Source organism: Leucoraja erinacea, chromosome 18 (assembly GCF_028641065.1).
Source record: "Leucoraja erinacea ecotype New England chromosome 18, Leri_hhj_1, whole genome shotgun sequence".
NCBI lineage: Eukaryota > Metazoa > Chordata > Chondrichthyes > Rajiformes > Rajidae > Leucoraja > Leucoraja erinaceus.
The window spans coordinates 31302511-31327092 of record NC_073394.1 but is presented as its reverse complement, the minus strand read 5'-3'; the positions used below and the strand labels follow the sequence as shown (position 1 = coordinate 31327092).

Genomic DNA, 24582 nt, shown 5'->3' with positions numbered 1-24582 from the left:
GACCTGTGTGGGTTTTCTCCGGGAGCTCCAGTTTCCCCCCACACTCCAAAGACGTACAGGTGGGGGGATCGTATAGAAACTTACAACATTCTTAAGGGGTTGGACAGATTAGATGCAGGAAGATTGTTCCCAATGTTGGGGAGGTCCAGAACAAGGGGTCACAGTTTAAGGATAGAAACATAGAAACTAGGTGCAGGAGTAAGCCATTCGGCCCTTCGAGCTTGCACCGCCATTCAATATGGTCATGGCTGATCATCCAACGCAGTATCCCATCGCTGCCTTCTCTCCATACCCTCTGATCCCCTTAGCCACAAGGGCCACATCTAACTCCCTCTTAAATATAGCCAATGAACTGGCCTCGACGACCCTCTGTGTCAGAGAGTTCCAGAGATTCACATAAGGGGGAATTCCTTTAGGACCGAGATGAGGAAAACATTTTTTACACAGAGAGTGGTGAATCTCTGGAATTCTCTGCCACAGAAGGTAGTTGAGGCCAGTTCATTGGCTATATTTAAGAGGGAGTTAGATGTGGCCCTTGTGGCAAACGGGATCAGGGGGTATGGAGAGAAGGCAGGTACACGATGCTGAGTTGAATGATCAGCCATGATCATATTGAATGGCGGTGCAGGCTCGAAGGGCCGAATGGCCTACTCCTGCACCTATTTTCTATGTTTCTATGTTTGTAGGTTAATTCTTCTTCTTATCGAGTCCACGTCACAAGATTAGAAGTTGTTCAGGCAGAGCTGAACACACTTCTCGGCATCTGCATACAATGGTGTCTGTCTTGTGTTTCTTGTACGTGGTGGTGGAAAGATTGGTGGAAACAGGGCCGCAACGTGAACGCTCTTTCCTTGACGCTGTAGGTATATTGGATTGGTATAATTGTAAATTGGCCCTAGTGTGTGGGATCTCTGGTTGGTGCGGACTCGGTGGGCAGAAGGGTCTGTTTCGCGCTGTATCTCTAAACTAAACCAACTAAACACAACTAAACACAACTAAACAAAACAGTGACTGTCATGTGAAGATTATGCTTACGTTGTTCTGATCCTGGGTCATTTGCTATGTTGTTGAAAAATTACTTTGATGAATTTCCAGATTGATTTGTTCCAATCTGGAAATATGTCACAGCAGTAATTTTGTCTCTACCCAGTGATAGCCCATAAATCAAACGGATTCCATGATTAGATTTCTGCATCTAACTCACTCACGGAGATTCCCGTGATAAATCACTGGATTAAAACATTGCAAAAGTCTTGTGATGCGGACTTGGCTTGAACCTCACTTCTAGCAATTGACTCAATCCATTTCTCCAGTAATATTGTTAATGTTAAAAAATAGTGGGGTTCATTTTCAGATTGGAAAAAAAAATGGGTTTTAGGGAAAGGCAAGTGTGCCACCCAGTAAAGATCTTTAAAATTTGGAAGCATCTTGATGTAAATAAGGAAGGGAATGGGACTGAAATGTTAAGCCAGTCTGTCAATGACACAACACAATTAGGGGGGGGGGGGGGGGAGGGGGGGGGGTAGTATTTCATGCACATGGATGTTTACAGGCTGTATGGTCGTGAGAGGTCTCCTATGGTCGTTTGTAGCGTCTTTCTGGTCGCCGCTGAATTTTCAACATGTTGAAAATTTCGCCGATCTATCACGGGTGCCAGCAGTCGCCTGTAAATGCCGCGTAAGTGGGACAGGCCCTTTAGAGTGTTGCAGGTATATAAGTGCATAAAGCAGTCCCAGAATTTTAATTTACTTTAGCGATACAGCACGGAACAGGCCCTTTGGCTCACCAAGTCCGCGCTGACCAGCGATCATCCCATATACTGACACTATCTACACACCAGGGACAATTTACAATTTTTACCTAAGTCAATTAGCCTATAAACCTGTACGTCTTTGGTGTGTGGGAGAAACCCTGGAGAAAACTCACGAGGTCACAGGGAGAACGTACAAACTCCATACAGACAGCATCCGTGGTCAGGATCGAACCCGGGTCTCTACCACTACGCCACCGTGCTTTCCCAGAGGACATCAAGTGTGAATTCATTCACAATGAATTGAGGAAATATGCAAGTCTTTTCTAAATGCTGAGAAAACTACAATTAAACTAAAAACTAAAACCATTAATCACCAATTGCTGGTTGGCAAGTAAATGAAAATAACCAGTAAAATGTACTTTTATCCCAATAACTGCTGTACAAAGTTGGTCAGATTCATCCTGGATACTGTGTTCAGCTTTCTCCACCATACCTCAGGAGGATTTAACCGTGAGGAATTTTGCATATCCTTGGTTTGTATTTCATTCAACCTGGTAACGGGCATGTAGCCGAGAGAAACATTTCTTCCAAGATGGGACAATCCAATATGGAGGGCCATAGGTTTAAAACTATAGTCAATCTATTCAGTGCAAAAGCAGGAAGCAACATTTTGTTCACAGAAGTTACTGAAGTATAGAATTCTTTGGACCATTGGGCTCTGGGCACAGTACCACCTGTGGCTTCCAAAACAGGGATTTGTGCATCTTTGAAAAAGATATAGAGGATCAATGGGAAAATGAGATGCAATGGGGATTAGATTAGTGTATTTGGGCAAAAAGGTCAGTATGGATAAGATGGGTGGAAGGGACACTTCTATGGTAAATGACTCGAAGATAAAATAGGCCTACGGGCTGAACGGCCAGCTGTTGTTCTCACAGTATCTGCTACTAAAAGCAAGAATAAGTCAGCAGGCGAGATCTGTGACACAATGTTTTGTTTCGCACTGTATTTTTAAACCACTTCCTGATACCAAAATGGCATCAGTCATTGGCCGTGTTTCTCCTGTTAACACTTGCTCATCATGGTGACGCACACATGCAGCGGAGGCCCACGGACTGCACCAATAACCTGCAAAAGCACAGGTCCTCTTTCCCAGATTCAGCTGCATTCGGCTGTGGAACTTGGGGCCAGATTTCGAAGGCAGGGGGTGACACCTCAGCTGACACCACCCCGCAACTCGCACATTTTCAGAGCCAGGGTACAAAACACACAACTCGGTCACTTTCATAGTGATGGCGAAGCACGACTGCAATTGTACCTTTCCAAGGCCCGGCTCAGTTGCAAGTGCAACGGACCTGTGAGAATGAGACTAGGAGGTGGTTGCTTCTGCAGACTGGGCAGATCTTTCATTTGCTCACTCAATCAAGTTTGAATAGAATAACTGGCCGAGTGTACAACAACACAAGACCCAGTCAGAATGGAGACGACAGCGATAATTCCTTCCAGCCACATTACCACATAACTTTATGCCCAGTATTTCTCCAGAAAAAAAGCAGCCTACACAATGAATAAACAAATTGATGAATTGAATTGATTGAATGATACAGAATGGAAACAGGCCCTTCAGCCCACCGAGTCCACACTGACCTGCGATCACCTCTCCACACTAGTTCTATGTTTTCCCACTCTCTACACAATCGGGGCAATTTAGAGGCATAGAGTGTGTGACAATTTGGAACCATTGTATCCATTCTAATAAGAGTACAGAGGGGCTGACGTGTTAAGTCCCCTGCTGCCAGTTCCCTATCTACACTGTACAACAGTAATCTTTCAGGACATCCCACAAATGTTATAATTAGAAATATCATTTAGCAATTCCATTCATATAAAATGTAATTTGGTCTTTCCAAGGCCATGTAAATAAAACCTACATCACCCGTGCACAACTCCCTATTATACGAGGGACTGGCACTAGGTATATCTTTCCATCAGCAGCTTAAATACTTTACAACCCTTCAGGAAGGAGATACTTGCAGACAAGATAAAGGTTAGGAAAATGTGGCAGTTCGCATTTTGCTAGCAGTGGAGAAGAACGCATTGACTGAGAGGTGGTAGGCTTGAAACAAAGTTGATACACGAATCAATCAATGTGGTTGATGGATTAAGTTCCAAAATGCTGAAGAAAGTGGTTGGAGGAAAGGATGAGGAACGCCTTGCGATAAGGAGCAGGGAAAGAACTGGGTAGAATTGCAGCCAAAACAGTACAACTGATTGAGCATTTGACTCTTCTGGGGTTCAGTTCACTAAACCCTGATAAATTTGGCCTCCAGGCTTAGGAACAGCTTCTTCCCAACAACCAAAATGGGAGGCAAAAACGGGAAAGCAGACTATTATCTAAATGGTGGCCGATTGGGAAAGGGGGAGATGCAGCGAGACCTGGGTGTCATGGTACACCAGTCATTGAAGGTAGGCATGCAGGTGCAGCAGGCAGTAAAGAAAGCGAATGGTATGTTAACTTTCATTGCAAAAGGATTTGAGTATAGGAGCAGGGAGGTTCTACTGTAGTTGTACAGGGTCTTGGTGAGACCACACCTGGAGTATTGCGTACAGTTTTGGTCTCCAAATCTGAGGAAGGACATTATTGCCATAGAGGGAGTGCAGAGATGGCTTCACCAGACTGATTCCTGGGATGTCAGGACTGTCTTATGAAGAAAGACTGGATAGACTTGGTTTATACTCTCTAGAATTTAGGAGATTGAGAGGGGATCTTATAGAAACTTACAAAATTCTTAAGGGGTTGGACAGGCTAGATGCAGGAAGAGTGTTCCCGATGTTAGGGAAGTCCAGGACAAGGGGTCACAGCTTAAGGATAAGGGGGAAATCCTTTAAAACCGAGATGAGAAGAACTTTTTTTCACACAGAGAGTGGTGAATCTCTGGAACTCTCTGCCACAGAGGGTAGTTGAGGCCAGTTCATTCGCTATATTTAAGAGGGAGTTAGATGTGGCCCTTGTGGCTAAGGGGATCAGGGGGGATGGAGAGAAGGCAGGTACGGGATACTGAGTTGGATGATCAGCCATGATCATATTGAATGGCGGTGCAGGCTCGAAGGGCCGAATGGCCTACTCCTGCACCTAATTTCTATGTTTCTATGTTTAACCCATCAGACTAAACCGAACTACGAACTATCTTGGTTGCACTGGGGACTTCCATTTTTTCTTTGTTTCGCACTAATATTGTATTTCCTTTGCATTGACCTTTTTGTTGTTGTTTGTTTTATTTTATTACCCATTGAGTACTGTGCTTACGGATCTGCTATGCTGCTGCGTGTAAGAATTTTGTTGTTCCGTTTTGGTACAAATGACAATTAAACACTCTTGACTTTTGAAACTAAAGCTTCAAAGAAGATAATATAGTAAAAATCTGAACGAACTGAACAACAAAGAGAAAGAATAATGGGCCTGTCCCACTTTGGCGACTGTCACAGTCGTAGCAGCTCGCCGAAAAACCGGCGACTGGCCCCCCATGACAATGTCTCCGACAATGTCTACAAAACCCACCACCGAGTCGACGTCAAGCTACGGCAAGCTACCGACAAGCGGCGACCCATTAGGACGTCCACCAACGACCACACCTACGACAACCTACGTCCACCCGCGACATGCTGCGACAAGGTAAGATAATTCAGTCGCCGGTACCTGTCGCCGGTTGGCGAAGGTTCCGTAAGGTAGTCGCCAATGGAATTCACCGAAGTTAGCACCAGCGACAACCTCCGTAATCCTGGCAACAACCTACCTCATCCTGGTGACAGCCTACGACATCACCTCCGTCAGGAGAAGTCAAGCTACGCTCATTGGCGTCAAGACAACTGTCGCCGAAAAGTTTTGAACATTTCAAAATCCAGCGGTGGCTAGAAAAACACTACGATTCTTTGGGCGACTGAGGAGACTACTCACGACCATACAGGCAACACCCCGGCAACCATGTGGCGACTGCCTAGTTACCTGTAGTCACCTAAATAATCGTCTAAGTGGGACAGGGGCATAAGTCTGGATGATGAGTGAAGGATTATGAAAGTAAGGGTGAAATATGTATGTGTATGTGTGTATGCGCCCGCATGTGTATGTATGTATGTGTGCGTGTGTGTACACATGCACATATAAGTGCACGTGTGTCATGAGTGTATTTGTGTGTGTCTGTGTGCATGTATATTTGTGTTTTTTTGTGTGCACGTATATATTTAAGAGTTGTGTGCGTGTGTTTGTGTGCAAGTGCATGTGTTTATTCAGGTAATAGCTTGATAATGTCCCTGATTCAATGATGCTCATTCATTGTACTTTGGCCCTTAGATCAACACATGGCTCATTAGTTTCAGTGGTGAGAAGCACAGCACAGAGAATTGCAGGAGCAGAAAACAATTGGCAGCATAGAAAAGAACCCTAACAGTGTAAAACCTTTGTTTCTTCTCCGATAAAGATAAGATACAATTCGCGTGAATTCTTAAACAATAACAAGGTGACTGTCGGACATTTTGCATCAATAGCTATTTAGTTGATAATGAAACGTTGCTTCAGAATCACTATATTTGGTTAATTAAATCTCTACCCTAATTTTAAATTCATCAGGGTAGATTTTTCTGTACGGTGCACTTTAGGTAAACTCAGGAGGTTCGGGAAGGGAGTGCAAACATACATTTTATTGGTAAAGGTAATTCAAGTTTCCTGAAAATTACCAATGTTTCCTTGGTAGAATTGATGAGGGGAGAGTTGTAGAGTTATGCAGCATGGGAACTTGTTGAGTCCACATGGACATAAAGAATCATTTATCCATTTACTATACCTACACAAATTCTTTTTTTGTTAGAGTATAAGGGGCTGGAGATGTAATGGATAGAACCCAGATGAATGAGATTAATTCTTAAATTAACTGACTTTTCTGCCGCTGGCTGCAACTCAAGAACAACGGGGCATTTGATGTGATTAGGATTGGGTTTAGGACTGAGATGAAAGGAAGCTTCTTCCATTAGAGTGTCAAGCCAGCTCAGCCATTCATCATAGTCAACCTTCTACCTCAACCCAATTTCCCTGCCCAATATGCATGTGCCTTGATTCCTTTAATATCTGGAAAGTTATTGATCTCTGATTTGAATGGTCTCAGTAACTGACCATGGGTACAGTCAACTCCAAAGATTTAGCGCTCAAAGAATGAAAAAAATCTACCACTTATCTCATTCATCTGGCTTCTATCCATTACAATATCTTATCTCATCCTAAAAGGATTGGCTCGTATTCCAAAAGTGGTAAATCAAAGTGAAAAAATGTAATTATTTTTTGTTGTTGCCATTTCCCAATAATGCATCTTGGCACCAGACTGGGTTAAGATTATTATTCGATTACTGTTGATAATGTCAGTGGGGCTCCATTAGGATGTGGGGGGGAATGGAACTGATGGGGGAGCTCTTCTATTGGGCATGATGGCATCCTTATTTTTTGCAATTAATAATTGTTCATATTTAAACCAGGATCCTGCTCCTATCTTCCTACCTGCCCAGCATAAGGAGAACGTGATAGACACAAAATGCTGGAATAACTCAGCGGGACATGCAGCATCTCTGAGTAGAAGGATTGGGTAACGTTTCGGGTCGAGACCCTCCTTCGGACTGATGTCAGGGGAGTGGGCGGGACAGAGATAGAATGTAGTCGGAGACCGTAACACTGGTGGGAGAACTGGGAAGGGGGAGGGGATAGATAGAGAGGGAAAGCAAGGGCTATTTGAAGTTAGAGAAGTCAATGTTCATACCGCTGGGATGTGAGCTACCCAAGTGAAATATGAGGTGCTGCTCCTCCAATTTGCGCTGGGCCTCACTTTAACAATGGAGGAGGCCCAGGACAGAAAGGTCATATTGGGAATGGGAAAGGGAGTTAAAGTGCTGTGCAACTGGGAGATCAGGTAGGTTAAGAGGAGGTGCATAAGGCAAAGATGATTACCAGGCTGATCAGTATCAAAGGGGCCACTTTGTCAGTTTGCTGGCCTCCAATTATGGATTGGGTGTTGGGGAAGGTTCCTGCCCATGTCACAGTGGCACAACGATAGAGCTGCTGCCTTACAGTGCCAGAGACCCGGGTTCGATCCTGACCACGGGTGCTGTCTGTATGGAGTTTGTATGTTCTCCCTGTGACCGTGTGGGTATTCCTGGTTTCTTCACACATTCTAAAGACATACAGCTTTGTAGGTTAATTGGCTTCTGCAAAATTGTCCCGAGTGTGTAGGATAGAACTATTGTACGGGGATTGCTGGTCGGCAGAGAATCTGTTTCCATGCCGTATCTCTAAACAAATGTCCCTATTTTACCAGGGAAGGCATACATGTCTACCGGGAAGGGTCAAAGGTGCCTTTGTGTGAGAGTCCAAAAGAAATTAGGTTTTATTGTTTTACATTACTCCAGAAATTATTGTAACCCTTTTGTTTACAACTAGCAGTGGCTGCCTCGCCAACAGTCTGTCTGTCCTTTCTTCTGTTTGTAATTTTTTAGTATGTGTTAAAAGTATGTTTTAGTGTTCCTTGGTTTGTTTTATGTGGGGGGTGGGGGTTGGGGGAAACCTTTTTTCAATCTCTTACCTGGACGGAGATGCGATTTTTTTCCCGTTTCGCATCTCCATCCCCACTGCGGCCTTTCCTGGAGATCGACCCGGCGCTCCAAGTGGCGGGAGTCGCAGGAATTTAACATCGCGGAGCTTGCGATCCCTTTGCCGGGGATCGAAGCTCCAACCGCGGGGGCTGTGAACTTTAACATCGGATGTGGATGGTTTGACTGCCCCGACCACGGGAGAACAAAGTGGAGGAAGGTTGAACTTTATTGCCTTCCAACACAGTGAGGAATGTGGAATCCACTGTGATGGATGTTTATGTTAACTTTTGTGTGGTTGTGTTGCTTTTCACTAAGTATGGCTGTATGTAACTCAAATTTCACTGTTGCTTAATTGGTACACGTGACAATAAACTGACCTTGAAGCCTTGAAAACAATATAATCATATAATATAATCATACATCCATTAACAATCCATTTTGCAATCAATGGGGGTCATTTTAACTTGTGCGATGCATAAAGTGGGTTGATTGGTTTACATCTATCTAATCTTTCCATTGGAAATTAATGACTTTGTGAAATAATTTCGGAAAGCTGAAATGTCCCAGATTTATTCCACACAGTCATTTCTTTCTCCACCAATGCTGCCCGAAATTACTGGACATTTCCAGCACATCCTGTTTGATTTGAGATTTCCAGCATCTGCAATAAGTTTTTAAGTAAAAACCTTTTTTTAGAAAAACATCCCTTAGAAACGATATTGGAGATGAGGTAAATAGACACAAAAACCTGGAGTAACTCAGCGGGTCAGGCAACATCTCTGGAGAAAAGGAATAGGTGACGTTTCGGGTAGAGACCCTTCTTCAGACTGAGATGGGGTAACTGAGCAAAGGTTTAGTTTAGTTTAGTGATACAGCATGGAAACAGGCCCTTCAGCCCACTAGGTCCGTGCCAACCAGAGATCCCCACACATTAACATTATCCTACACACTAGGGACAATTTTTACATTTGCCAAGCCAATTTACCTAAAAACCTGTACGTCTTTGGAGTGTGGGAGGAAACCAAAGATCTCGGAGCAAACCCACGCAGGTCACGGTGAGGACGTACAAACTCCGTACAGACAGCACCCGTAGTCGGGATTGAACCCGGGTGTCCGGCACTGCAAGCGCTCTAAGGCAGCAACTTTACCACTGCGCCACCGTGAGTGAGCATAGAGAAACTTAGAAACATAGGTGCAGGAGGAGGCCATTCGGCCCTTCGAGCCAGCACCGTCATTCATTGTGATCATGGCTGATTGTCCCCAATCAATAACACATACCTGCCTTATCCCCATATCCCTTGATTCCACTAGCCCTTAGAGCTCTATCTAACTCTCTCTTAAATCCATCCAGTGATTTGGCCTCCACTGCCTTCTGTGGCAGGGATTCCACAAACTCTCTGGGTGAAAAAAAATGTTCTCACCTCAGTCTTAAATGGCCTGCCCTTTATTCTAAGACTGTGGCCCCTGGTTCTGGACTTGCCCAACATTGGGAACATTTTTCCTGCATCTAGCTTGTCCAGTCCCTTTATAATTTTATATGTTTCTATAAGCTCCTTCTAAACTCCTGTGAATACAAGCCTAGTCTTTTCAATCTTTCCTCATAATGACAGTCCCGCCATCCCCGGCTCATTTGCAGCTGCCAAGGATATTAAAAAGTGCCAAAGAATATCGGCCCTCTCTCGTGTCTCTCCAGCATATTACAGAAGGAATTGACGTACCAAGAAAGTAGACAGAGTTCGTGATGTTCCTGTCCCTGGGGAGAAATCCATACAAGCCCAGATACGGGGAGACCGCCAACTCTACCAAACGCTCCAGCTGGATGTATTCCTCAGTTGGTCCTTTAGGCTCATGAGCACCCTGGCAGAAAAAGCATCAGCAAATGTACAAGAAAAGTCATAAAAAAATTGCAGATGCTGAAAATCTGAAATTAGAACAGAAAACATTGGAAATACTCAGCAGATGAGGCAGTGTCTGTGGAAAGAGAAACAGTTAACACTTCTGGTCAAAGACCCTGCATTTAAAATATTCACCAACTTCAGTATTTTATTTTCATGCGTTACCAATCAAGTTTACTTTGGCATAACTGCTTGCACATGAAGTGGTAACAAGAGATACAATGCTCTGTAAAATTAGACAATAGGTCAAACTACCAAGGGTTACACTGGACGTCTGCAGGGGGAGTGAGCTCACTTCATGTGCCGGCTGAGACCAACGCCTCTGCTGATGTGTTACTGAGCCCATGGAGCAGGGACTCTGCCTGGTCCAGCCTAAAGCAAGCACCACACATGGTGCACCCGACCGGCTGAGCATTTCCAGCACTTTTGGCGTTGTTTCATAAAATTTGCAAGATTTGAACTGTTGCTCTGAAGCAGAATGCATTAGGGTAATGATCCTGCATGTTTCTCATCCATTCTTCTGTGGGTGCTTTCCTACTGCAATCTCTCAGTTTCAGCCACGTTCTGTGGGAAAGTTCATTGGGCAGGTGCTATCTTTTAATTCACTTCAAATCGAAGCTTAGAGGTATAATTCGCTCCTTACATGATGTGTTAAAATGATATATTAGTTGCATTAAATGATATAGTAATAGGTGTTATTTTCTGTTTGCCAGCTGCGTGTTTATATCAGTTTAATAAGAGTTGTGCTGTTGCCGTAGTTACTAATTCACTTGTAAGTAAGCTTGTCTGTGTGTGTGTGTGTGTGTGTGTGTGTGTCCATTGTGTGTTTAGGTGCTTTTGAATGTGCATGTACATGAGTGACTGTTCGTGTGTGTTGATGTGTGTGTTTTTCTGAATGTGTGCGTATGTGAGTTGTGCTGTGAGTATGTGCATACAGCAAGTGCGCTTATGAATGAATACTTATGAGTGTATCTTTAGGCATGTGAACATGTGCATGACTCTGTGAGAGTGTGTGTCAGAGAAGAAGGCAAGATTAGGTTTGGCTTCCCATTGACTTCCATGTTAAAAAATGAAAGGTTATGTTGGCGAGCAGAGTTGGTTTAGTAAGTTTGAAGCTGCATCACACCAAGGAACTGAAGATTATAATAAAAAAAGACAAATATGGGATATAGAAAGCCATGGCCATGAGTGAGTGACTGAATCAGATTTGGAGACCAAATGGTGTACCCCAGAGTAACTGCTACATTTTGGTGTCCATTTCTCCTTTCACTCATAATGGACATTGCACTTTGTCTTTGGAATTGTTACGCTACATTGTTCTGCACTATGTTTCTTTCCATTTGCTCCACTTGTACTTGGGTTTAGCTTGATTGTATCTATATGTAGTAGCTGATTTAATTGGATAGTATGCAAAAGAAAGCTGTTCACTGTACCTAGTGCATGTGGCAATAAACTCAAACCTAACCTGAAAGGAAGTGCATGCTTTAACCCATTTAAACAATAGGAGACTACATCAAGTCCCTTACCTGAAGCACGAGTAACATCTGTGTGATGGATGGAGGCATGTCAGCATGATGTTGGTGTAGCACCTGCTCCAGATTAGCCTTCAGCAGTACTAGATCTCGGAATCCCAGCAAAGCCATCTGACGAATGGTTAGTTCTTGCCCCTGGCAGAAGGATCAAGCATCCCAGTTAATTGCTGTAAGTTTTCTCAAGGGCCTCCTCTGTCACACCAGGTTATTTCTCATTTTAGGCCAGACATTATTTTGTCACTGGCATTGTACAAATGCTTGACACACATTATCACCTCTGGTTGTAGCGTGTGAATTATTTGTGAGTGTATTAATAATAGCTCTCTCTATATTGGTACAGCCTGGCCTGTTTAGTTTAGTTTAGAGATACAGCACGGTAATAGGCCCTTTGGCTCACCGGGTCCGCTCCGACCAGCGATCCCTGCTTATTAACAGTATCCTACACCCCACCCACTAGAGACCATTTTTACATTTACACCAAGCCAATTAACCTGTTGGGCATTCTGGCTACCATGCTATGATCAAAATATAATACAGATAAAGAAGTATTGTGTGCTTCCAATTGCCACCTCATCCTTTTGGTTTGCCCTACCAGAGATATGTTCTTTGTTCTACATATTCCCCTCCCCAGCTCCCCCCCCCCCCCCCCCCCCCCCCCCCCCCCCACTAGCCCTGTCTCCCCACTCCTCCATCACAACCCATCTCTGCAACTGAAAATTAATTTGTTTCCTCTCTTACCCATTTCTGATGACGAATCTTGGACTTGAAATGTTAACTCAAGTTTCTCTTTCCACAGATGCTTCCTGACCTGCTAAGTGCTTCCAGCATTTTCTGGTTCAATTTCAGATTCCCAGTATTTGATGTTTAAAAAAAAAGTTTACAATAATAGCAATTCTGCTTCAAATACACTGAAACTAAATTGATTAGACAATAGACAATAGGTGCAGGAGTAGGCCATTCGGCCCTTCGAGCTAGCACCGCCATTCAATGTGATCAAGGCTGATCATCCCCAATCAGTACCCCGTTCCTGCCTTTTCCCCATATACCCTGAAATAGACATGTGAGGAGTAACATGGTGTCACATTAATGCACAGGGTAGTAGTAGTAGCTGACAGCATCAAAACTGGGGAAAATTAACACTTCATAGCCCAGAACTTTAGGAGAGATTGGAACTTCCAAATAATTTCCAGAAACAAGCTACGTAATGAAGCAAAACAGAAAGTACGTTCAGTAGTATTACTGTTAAGTGTAATTTAATACATGGTTTATTTTATGAAAGCCTAATTTAGGAACAGTGGGTGAAAATAGTTTTCAGTTTTTTTTAAAAAAGAATGTACCTGGTGCCAAGACTGCACAATCAAACTGGTGGTCAGCACTTTCGAAAACAAATGACAAGGGAAGTTAAAAAAAATGTGTGACAAAAATGTGACAATCAGTCCAGCTGCACCGGCTATAGTTTCCAGCATCTGCGTGGTTTTGCAGAGGCTACATTAGTCCCATTCTGTGCTCCTAGTGTGAGGACACCATGTTGGATTTCTCACACTATTCACTCTAGATCACTATTTCTACAAGCTGAGGTCCAGGAACGTCTCCGTAGGCTGCTGGAAATTAGTGCAGGTTTACAAATATTTTACAGGTACCAAAGACTGAACACAGGACGTAAGTACAAGGAACTGCAGATGCAGGAATCTTGCAAAAAATACAAAGCGCTGGAGTAACTCAGCAGTCAGGCTGCATCTCTGGATGTCATGGGTTGGTGACATTTCGGGTCGGGACCTTTGAGAGACAGAGAAAGCCGTCTGAAGAAGTGTTCCCAACCCTAAACATTGCCTATCCATGTCCTCCATAGATACTGTCTGACCTGCTGAATGATTCTAGCATTTTATGTTCTACACAAGTCTTAGAAATTGCCCTGGAAATGTGACGCTGATTCTTGTTAAACTGACTCACATGCACTTCCCTTCCTGCATTAACTTTCCTACTAAACCCATGGAAGTCTGCCATGCACAATAAAAACAGTCACGATTTACATATGATATTAGTACTGGGATATTTTCTTAAATTATACTCAGTCAAAAAATTGGCTGCTCTAAACTCGGATCGCATTGGGCTAAATAGTAAGATTAAACGAGTACTTACCAGTACGAAGTTTGATCTGTATTTTATGAGGAGTTACGGTGAGGGATTAAGTGAAGACCCCAGCTCCAGTGCGCATGCGGCATACTTCGAAGCAGCGGTGTGAAATCACAGAATAGACACAATATTTGAAGTAAGATAGTAAAGATCACGAGACATCAGTTTATTAGCTTGATCTGTATAATGAGGGTGGGAGCGGCGGGCACTTAATCCCTCACCGTAACTCCTCATAAAATACAGATCAAACTTCGTACTGGTAAGTACTCGTTTAATCTTACTATTTTACTTCGGAGTCACGTGAGTGATTCCGTGAAGACTTCAAAGGTCTGTGATTTCAAACCGTGTAACAGTTTTTATTTCACTCACTGCCGAAGTTTATGAGGGAGGAAGTGTTATCGTAATCAACCAGTGGATCTGCTTTCAAAAGAAACAGAAAGGTATTTGTTAACAATAACAACATAACAGAGCTCCTCTGAGCTTAAATTAATATTGCAGTTTGTAATATTCTCCTGCAATTAAATCAGGTTTATCAACGGTTTATAATAAAAAATGTTCTGAACGCGGTTCCCTTGACCATTCTGCTGTATTGAAAATGTGGTCAACCGGGATGTCCATTCGTTCAGCCGCTGATATCAATGCTGCCCTAGTGGAATGGGATTAAATGTATTATTATCTATTCCGGCAGCTTTCAGTACCTGTTTGAGCCACCTTGGAGTGGTTTGGATCGTACCCCGTTTTGGGTTACTGTGGTTGACCCATAGGCTTTCCTCTCCCTCTAAGATAGTGGGTTGTGTCTATATATAGTAGTAGATGGGTCACCACACTCAACCTGGACTCTGGTGGGTAGGCCCGGAATCCCACCAGTGAATCGGGCGTTCCTGGTCCATATAGCCATATAACGACTACAGCATGGAAAACACAGGCGATCTCGACCCTGCTAGTTCGTGCCGAATCCATATACCTGCGAGTTAGATTTTACCAGACCTAAATATGAACTTGATGCGTCTGGGGTAATCACCATGTATCCAGTCTAGTTTATGGAGTGACCGGACTCTTTGAGCGTGTACGAGAGCCATAAGCATGAGCCTTTTTTAAAACATAGATTAAGCAAGCTGAGGGATCTGGCTGGTGCCATTCTCTGAGGTATGTCAATATCACACCAATATCCCATACATGGGTATATACCTGGGTGTTTGGGGCTTATATTATAGTTGCCCTTCATAAGTTTACCTTCAGTGGATGGGATCCCATGCTCTGCTGACATGCGGTTTTAGATAAGCAGATAAGGCGCTCCATGCTGTATTTACGGCACTGTAACTCACCTTTTAGTCATGGTGTAGATGTTCCAGGAACTCCAATACGTCAGTGGTTGAATAGTTCGTTGTCCCTGCGTCGTGGCAGTATTTTACCCATGTTAGCTTTTAGTGACTGTTCGCAGGGATGCCGACATGGTGGTAATGGTTCCTTTGGATAATCCCAGTCCCTGGTAAGGTCTATTCAAAACCTGCACCCAGGAGTTTGATGTTTCCCTGGCATGGGTGGCTTATGCCTGATACTGGGTTGAGTCAGCAACCATGGTCCACTAGGGAAATCCATAGGTGACTCGCCCACCGTGTCGTGATGAACTGGGAACCATGGCTGTAGGCCGGTCGGGCACGTTCAATATCTCGGAGACAGATCCCATCTGTATTGCGAAGTGCCCGACGGATGAGGCAGAAGGGAGGAAGGCAAAGCAGAAATTCCCCCTTCCAGCGTATATGCATCTATCGCTGCTGCCTCTAATCTGGTTCCTAAGTCACATACATGGGTTACTGGTGATTCCGTCTTGTGCAACCAAATTGATATCTGGCTTTCAAACTGCTTAATAAATTTAGCAGATATTTTGGGTTATGACATCTATTCAATGTAATCATAAATTGTACCCCGTGACATGGTGTCTCCTACTGTGTTCTAGCTTCCTAGGACATAGGCAGCTGATAGTTAAAATGTCTTTTGACACACCATTGACAGATTTGTTTGACCAATTTGTTGCACAATAATGATTATTATACTCCCCATATGGTTGATATAAGCCACCACCATAGTATTATCAATCCGTAACCACATATGTACGTGCTGCATTTGAAATGCATATGCTTTTTAGCCCAATAGGCGATCACCAATCCCAAGAAGTTGATGCCCGGTATGTGTAGTAACGATGTTTGTGACTTGGTCCATCTGTTACCTGTGCTGGATATGGAGTTTAGTTGCTCCCCAGCCTAAAGTACTGGCATTGGTTTTTAAAAATAACCAAGTTGGGATTGGTGATGATAATAGGGCTGAAAACTATGCCAAATATATGTCTGCCCACCACCTTAATTGTGATATAGCTTCAGTGGGTACATTCATGATTTGATTATAGTGACCCAAGTGTCTTGGCAAAGTAACAGTCATATGGACGGAATTGTTATTGAAGCCCAGATAATCCTTGGTAGTAACGCTTCAATTCTGGTTTATCTGGGCGTGGGATGAACCTCAGCTTTAGGGAGCTGTTTCGTAGCTAGAACTGCTCCACAGCTAATTCCTTTGTTTCCCCTAATATGAGGATATCATCCAATATGTGCCATGATTATGCTTGTTTTCTTAATATTTTCATGGCCATTTTTAATAGTTTAGGGCGGAGGTTTAGACCATATGAAATGCTATATGCTCCCATGGTTGCCCTAACCGGGATATCCATGATCCAGGTAAATATATTTAGGTATCTATAATGATCCTAGTGTATGGTATAAGATAGTTAGCATCTCCCATATCAATGCTCCCCATAGGTATCCTAGGGAGATCAGATGTCTGGCAGTGACAAAACTCCACCTCCATCTTAAAGTGGATATACTCAACAGATTTATTTAGTGATATTAGATCAATGATGATGCTACATTCATCATCTTTTATAGTTTTGGTGAATATATTCGATACAAATTCCAATCCGTTTAGTAATGTGCCTGTTTAGTTCAGCTTGCCTTCTCACTTCTCTTTTCTTAGAGGGAGAAACAGCCCTTTGGGCGCATTGCTGAACTGGCAGTAAAATGCCCAATTTGAATTCGTTTTTATCCTCTAATGCTGTTGAGTATATTTTGGTTATTTGTGACAGCATCCCATGCTTAGCCCACTCCCCATGCAGTTTAGTAGAACACCCTTGTTTTAGTGTAAACTGGGAGGAACCAGACTACCTACCTCCATGCTTGTTGTTTTTCATGAAGGCGTAGTTTGCTGGTATGCTGGTGCTGTCGGTGGGGCTGCGCATCTTCCCACGGCTCCGCTCTGGGCCCCGTCTAAAAAGAACTATGGGGGATCTGCAGCGGTCACCAGGCTTTCACCAGTCCTTGTTTGATATTGCTGGTGGATGCCGAGGGGTGCTGCCAGCTGGGTGTTGGATGTGATGTCCTGCTCGTCCCATAGCCTGCTCCCTCTTCCCCGCAGCAGCGGTTTGCATAGCCCCATATATTCGGGGTTGCGGGCAGGTCTATATGCACCATCGTTCAGTCGAGTATCCCAAATATGGGAACATCTTAGGCGTCAGCACCAAAGGCGAGCAAAGGTGGTAACATCTTGACCTTCTGTAGAATTCGCTGCTTGTCTGTGAGTCTACGAGACCCAGCTGCCTGCGGATTTGCCTCTGGAAAGGCCTGTTCCTGCAGGGCTTTTGTTGGGAAGATGGTCGCGTGGAGGAGCTATGTAGTGGCCCACGACACCCAGTGGCTCTTCCTGATCCTGCTCCCCTGGCATACTGCTGTTCTCGTCCGCCTGCCCAGCACTTAAGCCAGCCCAGCCCTGGCCTCCTTAGCCCTTAAAAAAGGAGCATAAAGGATGCGCTAAATGGGAGGAGGCAAAGCACTCCACTCCGCTGTTGCATCAATCCCTCGACAAGGGAGATGGCTAGTGCAATAGCACTGGGGTAAGAGTCAGCTCCCTTGGCATTCAGCCAGTGCCCCTTTACACCGGCGGCACAGGGAGCGGCTCGGTGTCGAGTGAGCGGGAGCATTGAAATAGCTCCACCGCTACCGGTGGCTGCCTCCCAGATAAGGACCCTCGTGTGGAGTTGGGCAGGCAGTCCTTCTCCTGGAGGTGAACTTCATGACCTCCTCTGGCTTGGGGAGACAGACATACTCATTTTTGCTGTCTCCAACCTGTTCCAGCTTGGAGGAAGATGGCTCCTGTAGAACCTGTAAATTGGTAAGATTTCCCCTTACCTGCATGTAGAGGCTGCCTGCCGTTTTCCAGGCGGCGTTGTGGCGGTTCCCGGGCGGTGATTCTCCTGGTCAGGAGTCTGCAGGGCTGCCGGTCGGGTTTTTTTTAAATTTCCCGCCGGTCCGCGGCTGTACGGAACAGCTGTTCAGCGGACCGGTATAGCGCAGCTCCTAGCAGCGGTCCGCAGCGTTAGCGGTCCGGGTGGCACCTTGTCCCCGTCACTGTCGGCCCCACGCTGGAGTCGAAACGGGGCCCGCTCACCATGCCTCACTTTGCTCCCCCTGGAGCAAAAACCACAAGGCCCGATTAAGGTAAGTACTTACCTCACGTCCTTGGATGCGGGAGCGCCCGACTCCCGCTGGCCGCGTTGCACAGCTGTGCGATAATGTCGCATGCGCACTGGAGCTGGGGTCTTCACGGAATCACTCACGTGACTCCGAAGTAAAATTGGATCTCAAATCGCCTTTGTTTATTTATGCATTTGACCAGTGGGAGTCAGTTATTAATTATGTATGGTCACCACAGGCAAATAAGACATAGACACACAATTATTCTTCTTCTTGTGGCTCTTTGTGTTCCCGTCTAGTTTTGTGAAGTGCTGAGGCCAATGTGGGAAGTGCACACTCTTCCTCAGAAGGGGTGGGTGGTGGCTGAAGGGGGTGGGCAGGCAGGTGGTTCGGGAGCGAGTCTGATGAAGTGTCTCGACCCAAAACGTCACCCATTCCTTCTGTCTAGAGATGCTGCCTGTCCCGCTGAGTTCCTCCAACATTTTGTATCTATCTCTGGTGTAAATCAGCATCTGCAATCCCTTCCTACACAGGTTCTCTCCTTTAACTGTGTAAGTGAGCTACTGCATGCTCCTGATCCATCGCCTCGAGCTTCTCAATACTGGCCTGAGAGCTTCTTCTTCACCCCGAGTGGATAGGGGCCAGAGAATCCCCAGGGGTCAGGTGGGATGATGCATTTCTTCAATGAGGAAGCACATCCTTGAACCTTTATCTCTGCCTGATAATCTTTTCCCACATGCACGGTTTATTTAAGGGGTCTGATGTCAGCCATGCAAATGATGTGGATTGCCTACTGTAACGAAGGAACATGTTGGGAATTACCAGGGAGGTTGAGGGTGAAGCGGACAAAGTGAAAGCCGACAGGAGGAAGCAGCAGCTGATGAGAGGGGAGGAAGCCCCACGGTGACTGAGAGGCTCCTGTTGGTGGCGGCAGCCTGAAGAAAGTGCTATTGGCCAGGGGCTACAATTTGAGCCGCAACAACAGCCACGTCAACTGGAGATTAAGCAAGTCACCTATTACTTAAGTCGGGGAGTGCCTTGTGTATCAAAGTGTTGAAAATGGCTCAGACCTTGGCCTCTGAGTTGTATAACCGTACACGTTATCGGGGGACTGCTGCTTGACTACTTAGTTGGAGGTAACCTGGTCTCTGGAGTTCCAACCACTGTAGGCTGAACACTTGCTTGCACACATATGTGTACATACATGCACACACAAAATGTACATGTGCACCTATCTATGGATATACGTCCATATAAAACGATAGCACACACTGGTGTTGCCTCTGGATCACAATCTCACCATTCCTCAACCAAACCTTCACATTAATCTTTGACTCATCTGTGCTCACTCCTTACCTGTACGGGGTGAAAAATGGCCTGCAGCATGGGTAGGATTTCAGTGAAGAAATTATCCCAAATTCTCGTTAAAACTTCCAAAATATTTTCACCTGAGAACAAAAAAAGAGACAGGGCTGGGATTGTCACTTTGGAGTGGTAGACGGTGTCCAATGGAAACTCATTAAGGTCAACTTTATTCAACTAGTTTTATGTACCATGTCGTTCTAGATGAAGAATGTCAGTGTTGAAGAATGCAACATTTTGTTATATTTCTCAATGAACTAGACTTCAGCTGAATGCTGGGTGAGTCATTACGCAGATCTGCGTTAAGGCTCTGCGAGTGCTGAGTGAAAAGTTAAATTGTGACTCTGTTTGCAAAATATCTCTCAGAATGTTTTCAAAGAAGAATAGTTTAAATCTACCTGGCCAACTTTATCCATCAATCAACATGTCCAAAGTAGTTGATCTGATCACTTTTCACTGTGAATGAGGGCAGCACGGTGGCGCAGCGGTAGAGTTGCTGCCTTACTGCGCTTGCAGCACCAGGGACCCGGGTTCGATCCCGACTACGGGTGCCGTCTATACAGAGCTTGTACAATCTCCCCTTGACCGCGTGGGTTTTCTCCGAGATCTTCGGTTTCCTCCCACACTCCAAACTCGTACAGGGTTTGTAGGTTAATTAGCTTGGGTTTGTATATTTGGTATAAGTGTAAATTGTCTCTAGTGTGTGTTAATGTGCGGTGTGGACCCGGTGGGCTGAAGTGCCTGTTTCCATGCTGTATCTCTAAACTATACTGTGAATTTCCGTACATGAGTGGGTGGTGCAGTGGTAGAGTGGCAACTTTACATCGGCAGAGACCCGGGTTCGATCCTGACTATGGGTGTTGTCTGTGTGGAGTTTCCACGTTCTCCCGTTGACTTTTAGGGCTTTCCCTGGGTGCTCCGGATTCTTCCCACAATCCAAAGACGTGCAGGTTTGCAGGTTAATTGGCTTCTGTAAATTGTCCCTAGTGTGTAGGATAATGTTAGTGTAGGGAGGTGATCGCTGGCTGCCGTGGACTCGGTGGGCCGAGAGGCCTGTTCCCACACTGTACCTCTAAACTAAACTATAAAAGAAACTTGAGACTAGCCTAAACCTATGGTTCACACAATGAGAAGATGACATTAGGTGGTGGATTGGAACTGAACAGTTAAAAGGATCTATGCGCAAAAGTAACAGTGTTTGTGGTCAATTCTAAATATGTGCACTAACCCGACTGACAATACATTCATCAAATATTTGATTTAGTAAATTGAAACTGGAGATGCGTGGATAAATTCTTCTGGTGTTTCAGTCAATGTTTGATTCTAATGGGTGCCCAGTCTTTTACAAATTTGTAACCCTCCAATTATAAAGATCAGAATGAAAAGAAGGGGATTGATACATTAGTTGCACTGCACTGTGTTCTGACCACAACCCCAGCAAAAGGCAAGTTGCCATCTCTCTGATATCAAAGCGAAGTCTGGACCTTGTAATTGAGGCTTAAAGACATTTGCCATCTGGGTTCATGTGGCTAGACCTGTGCCTGAATCCTATTGCTGTCTCTCCGAGTTGCATGACTGCTGGAGCTAATTAAGGAAGACATGTTTTGACATCTGATGTCTGGAACTTAAGTTAAATTCAATACACAGTTAAAACTTGGACGCTCTTAATATTTGTCTTCAACTCACTTAAAGTGACAGGAGATGAAATTTTGTGAGACACAACGGCTGCTGGATGTTCTGCATTGAGTGGCAGTATGTTAAATATTTAGCAATCTCGTTTTACATAAGCACAAGTTATAGTGCAGTTCAGCACAGAAACAGGCCCCTTGGCTCACCTTATGCATGCCGACCATATTGTGCAAGTCTCATTTGCCTGTATTTGCCCCATAGCCCTCTAAACCACCTCTATACATATATCGTTTAAAAGTTGTAATCGTATTGACTTCTGTCGCCTAATTTGTCAGCGCTTTCCAGATATGGACTACTCTCTGAGTAAAACAAGTTGCCCCTGCGGCGTGTCTTAAATATTTCCCCTCTCACCTTCAGCCTAGATTTAGAATCCTCTACCCTGGGAAAACGAGTGTGAGCATTCAAATTATCCATGATCTTATACAACTCAATAACATCTGCACTAAAGAAAAATGTCTCAGCCTAACCACAATTTAGCAATGTTACAAAATTTTGAGATTTAAAAAATCAAGTCTGCAATTTATCCCATCAGATAAAGCATAACAATAAGTTTAATTTGACACCTAATTCACTTTCATATCTCAAGTAATAAAAAAGTTATGGCCATTTCAAGTCGGAAATTAGCATCTTGTTCCCTATTGATTTTCTATGGACATAACAAAAAGCTCTGATCCATGAAACAATTTATGGCATTTTCGCATTTCCCTAGATTTTCTATGGACTACCCTCTGAGTCAAAACAACCTTCTTAAAAATTAAGCCCTGAATGACATTTTCAGTTATCCTGTCTTAAACAAATATAAAATCCCCTCTCAAGCTTCAGCCTAGATTTCAGAATCCTAGATCTACCCCATTTCTTAAAAAGAGATGTTTTAAATAGCATTCAAATAATATCCATGATCACAATTAAACAACTCAAATCAACATCTGCAGGCTAAAGGAAGAAATTTAGTGTCAATTGCCTAAATTAAAGTCCACAAATCAGCTTTCTAGCTGGCGGCTCACCAGTGGATTTGTGCCCCCAAATGCCCTTGCGGGATATAAAGATGATATTCGTTCTTTACAGGGTTCTTAAGAAGCCCTTTTAGTACAAATAAGGTACATACTGTTTGCTTTATAAAAACCTTGGCACTAGGGAGGAGTGATTTTTTTTAAACACTACACAAGGCCATTAATAATACCTTTTGAGTCCCAGCGATTTTCAGCCTAGGCTGAACATCTTCGTTGCCAGCCCTCGCGTTTAGAGCCCCTCTAAACACTATCGCGCACATTCTCAGATTCTCAGCCAATTTTAGTTTTGTAACATACCTACCAATTGCTGGCTGCTCACCCATCCCTTGATGATGTTCTACAGCCATTTCAAGACATCCTGTACCTTGGCACTAGGGAGGCAACACACCTTTCTAGAGTCCCATTTGCAGCCACTGTCTGTCCCCCTTCTATAGAGCCTTCTATCACTATCGAATTCTCATTGAATTCTCCCAATTTTGTTAGTCCTTGCTGTCTGCTGTCTCCTCCTCCTTTTTCCTTTTCTTCTCCCTGCCCCCCCCCCCCCCCCCCCCCGATCAGTCTGAAGAAGGGTTTTGGCCCGAAACGTTGCCTATTTCCTTCGCTCCATAGATGCTGCTGCACCCGCTGAGTTTCTCCAGCACTTTTGTGTACCTTTGATTTTCCAGCATCTGCAGTTCCTTCCTAATCACTATAGGCCTGTATGGCTTCATCCTATCCTGATGCACCTGATCACCAGACCCTCCCCCCCACACTCGGTGCCACAGACTGGTCAGCTGCTGCTTTCTGCTGCACAGTGACCCCAACACCCCAATAGTATCCAAAGGGGTGTTTGTGGTTTGGAGGGGAATGGCCACAGGAGAATCCCTGCCTACTCTCTTTATCCTTCATGGTGGTCACCCATCTGCTTTCCGCCTGCACCTTCAGAGTGACCACCTCACTATAACTCCTATCTATGGCACTCTCATTCCCCTAACGACCGTGACATTGTTCAACCACAGATCCAGTTCCCTCCCTCCCTGGGTCAGTCAGGGGCTGCAGGTGAACGCACTTCCCACAGTTGTAGTCCTCAGGAACACTGGAGGTTTCCCCGACTTCCCACATCCTGCTGGAGGGGGCATACCAGTGCCCTAACTGCCTTTCCGCCTGCACTTGGTCTTAAGAAGAAAGTCGCATGAACAAAACGGCACAGTGGCGCAGCGGTAGAGTTGCAGCCTTACAGCACCAGAGACCCGGGTTTGATCCTGACTCTGGGTGCTGTCTGTATGGAGTTTGTACGTTCTACCTGTGACCACGTGGGTTTCCCCTGGTGCTTCGGTTCTCTTTCACACTCCAAAGACATACAGGTTTGTAGGTTAATTGGCTTTTAATAAATTGTCCTTAGTGAGTAGAGTAGTGTTAGTGTGAGTGGGTTGCTGGTTGGCGCAGTCTCGGTGGACTGAAGGGTCTTTTTCCGTGCTGTATCTCTAAACTAAACAAACTAAAAGAGCTAATGTTATCTTGCCATCGTCCTTTGGATAGCCTCCTTGCCAAAGCCTCTCGAGGCAAAGCCTCAACACCTTAGCATCAGAAGACAGCACGTAGCCTCTCGAGTCAAAGCCACCACATCCTTAGCTTTGATTCGAGAAGCTAACCCCTTAACTCTGACTCGAGAGGCTAAGTGTTGTCCTCAAAATGCAGCACGTAGCCTCTCGAGTCAAAACCTGTACACATATACATCTACTGCGCATCCCTCATTGAGTATTGTTTATCAAGCAGAGTAATATTAGTAGTTTAATTGGAACCTTGTGCAGCTTCATTCAGACAGAAATGAATGGAACATAGTCTACTGATTATGAAAGATATAATTAACACAGAGAGAATTAGATTATCCAATAATTTGATTTAAGCAATGATAAAAGAACAGAAAAGTAATGGCATTACGTCAATGCTCAAAGTAATGGAATTCTCAGCTAGTTACAGTACATATAATGGCTTTGCATTCAGCCCAAGATCAATTCATATGGCTTGGAAGTAAGAACGTATAGCAGGCTGAAATGTGTCCTCTGTCACATGGGCTAAAATCTC

General features: G+C 44.5%; 1 protein-coding gene across 2 annotated transcripts in view; it reads right to left on the bottom strand.

Annotated features, from left to right (window-relative positions):
• The window catches only part of LOC129705870 (proline-rich protein 5-like), an 89333-nt gene that overhangs the window by 9846 nt on the left and 54905 nt on the right, over positions 1 to 24582 (bottom strand). The window contains exons 7-9 of one of the 2 annotated variants that reach the window (XM_055649729.1): positions 19814 to 19905; positions 11802 to 11942; positions 10099 to 10237 (exon numbers count right to left, since the gene is read on the bottom strand). In XM_055649729.1, coding sequence (XP_055505704.1) covers positions 10099 to 10237; positions 11802 to 11942; positions 19814 to 19905 — 372 coding nt within the window. The remainder of the gene's footprint in view (positions 1 to 10098; positions 10238 to 11801; positions 11943 to 19813; positions 19906 to 24582) is intronic. The other variant, XM_055649730.1, reaches the window with a different exon arrangement.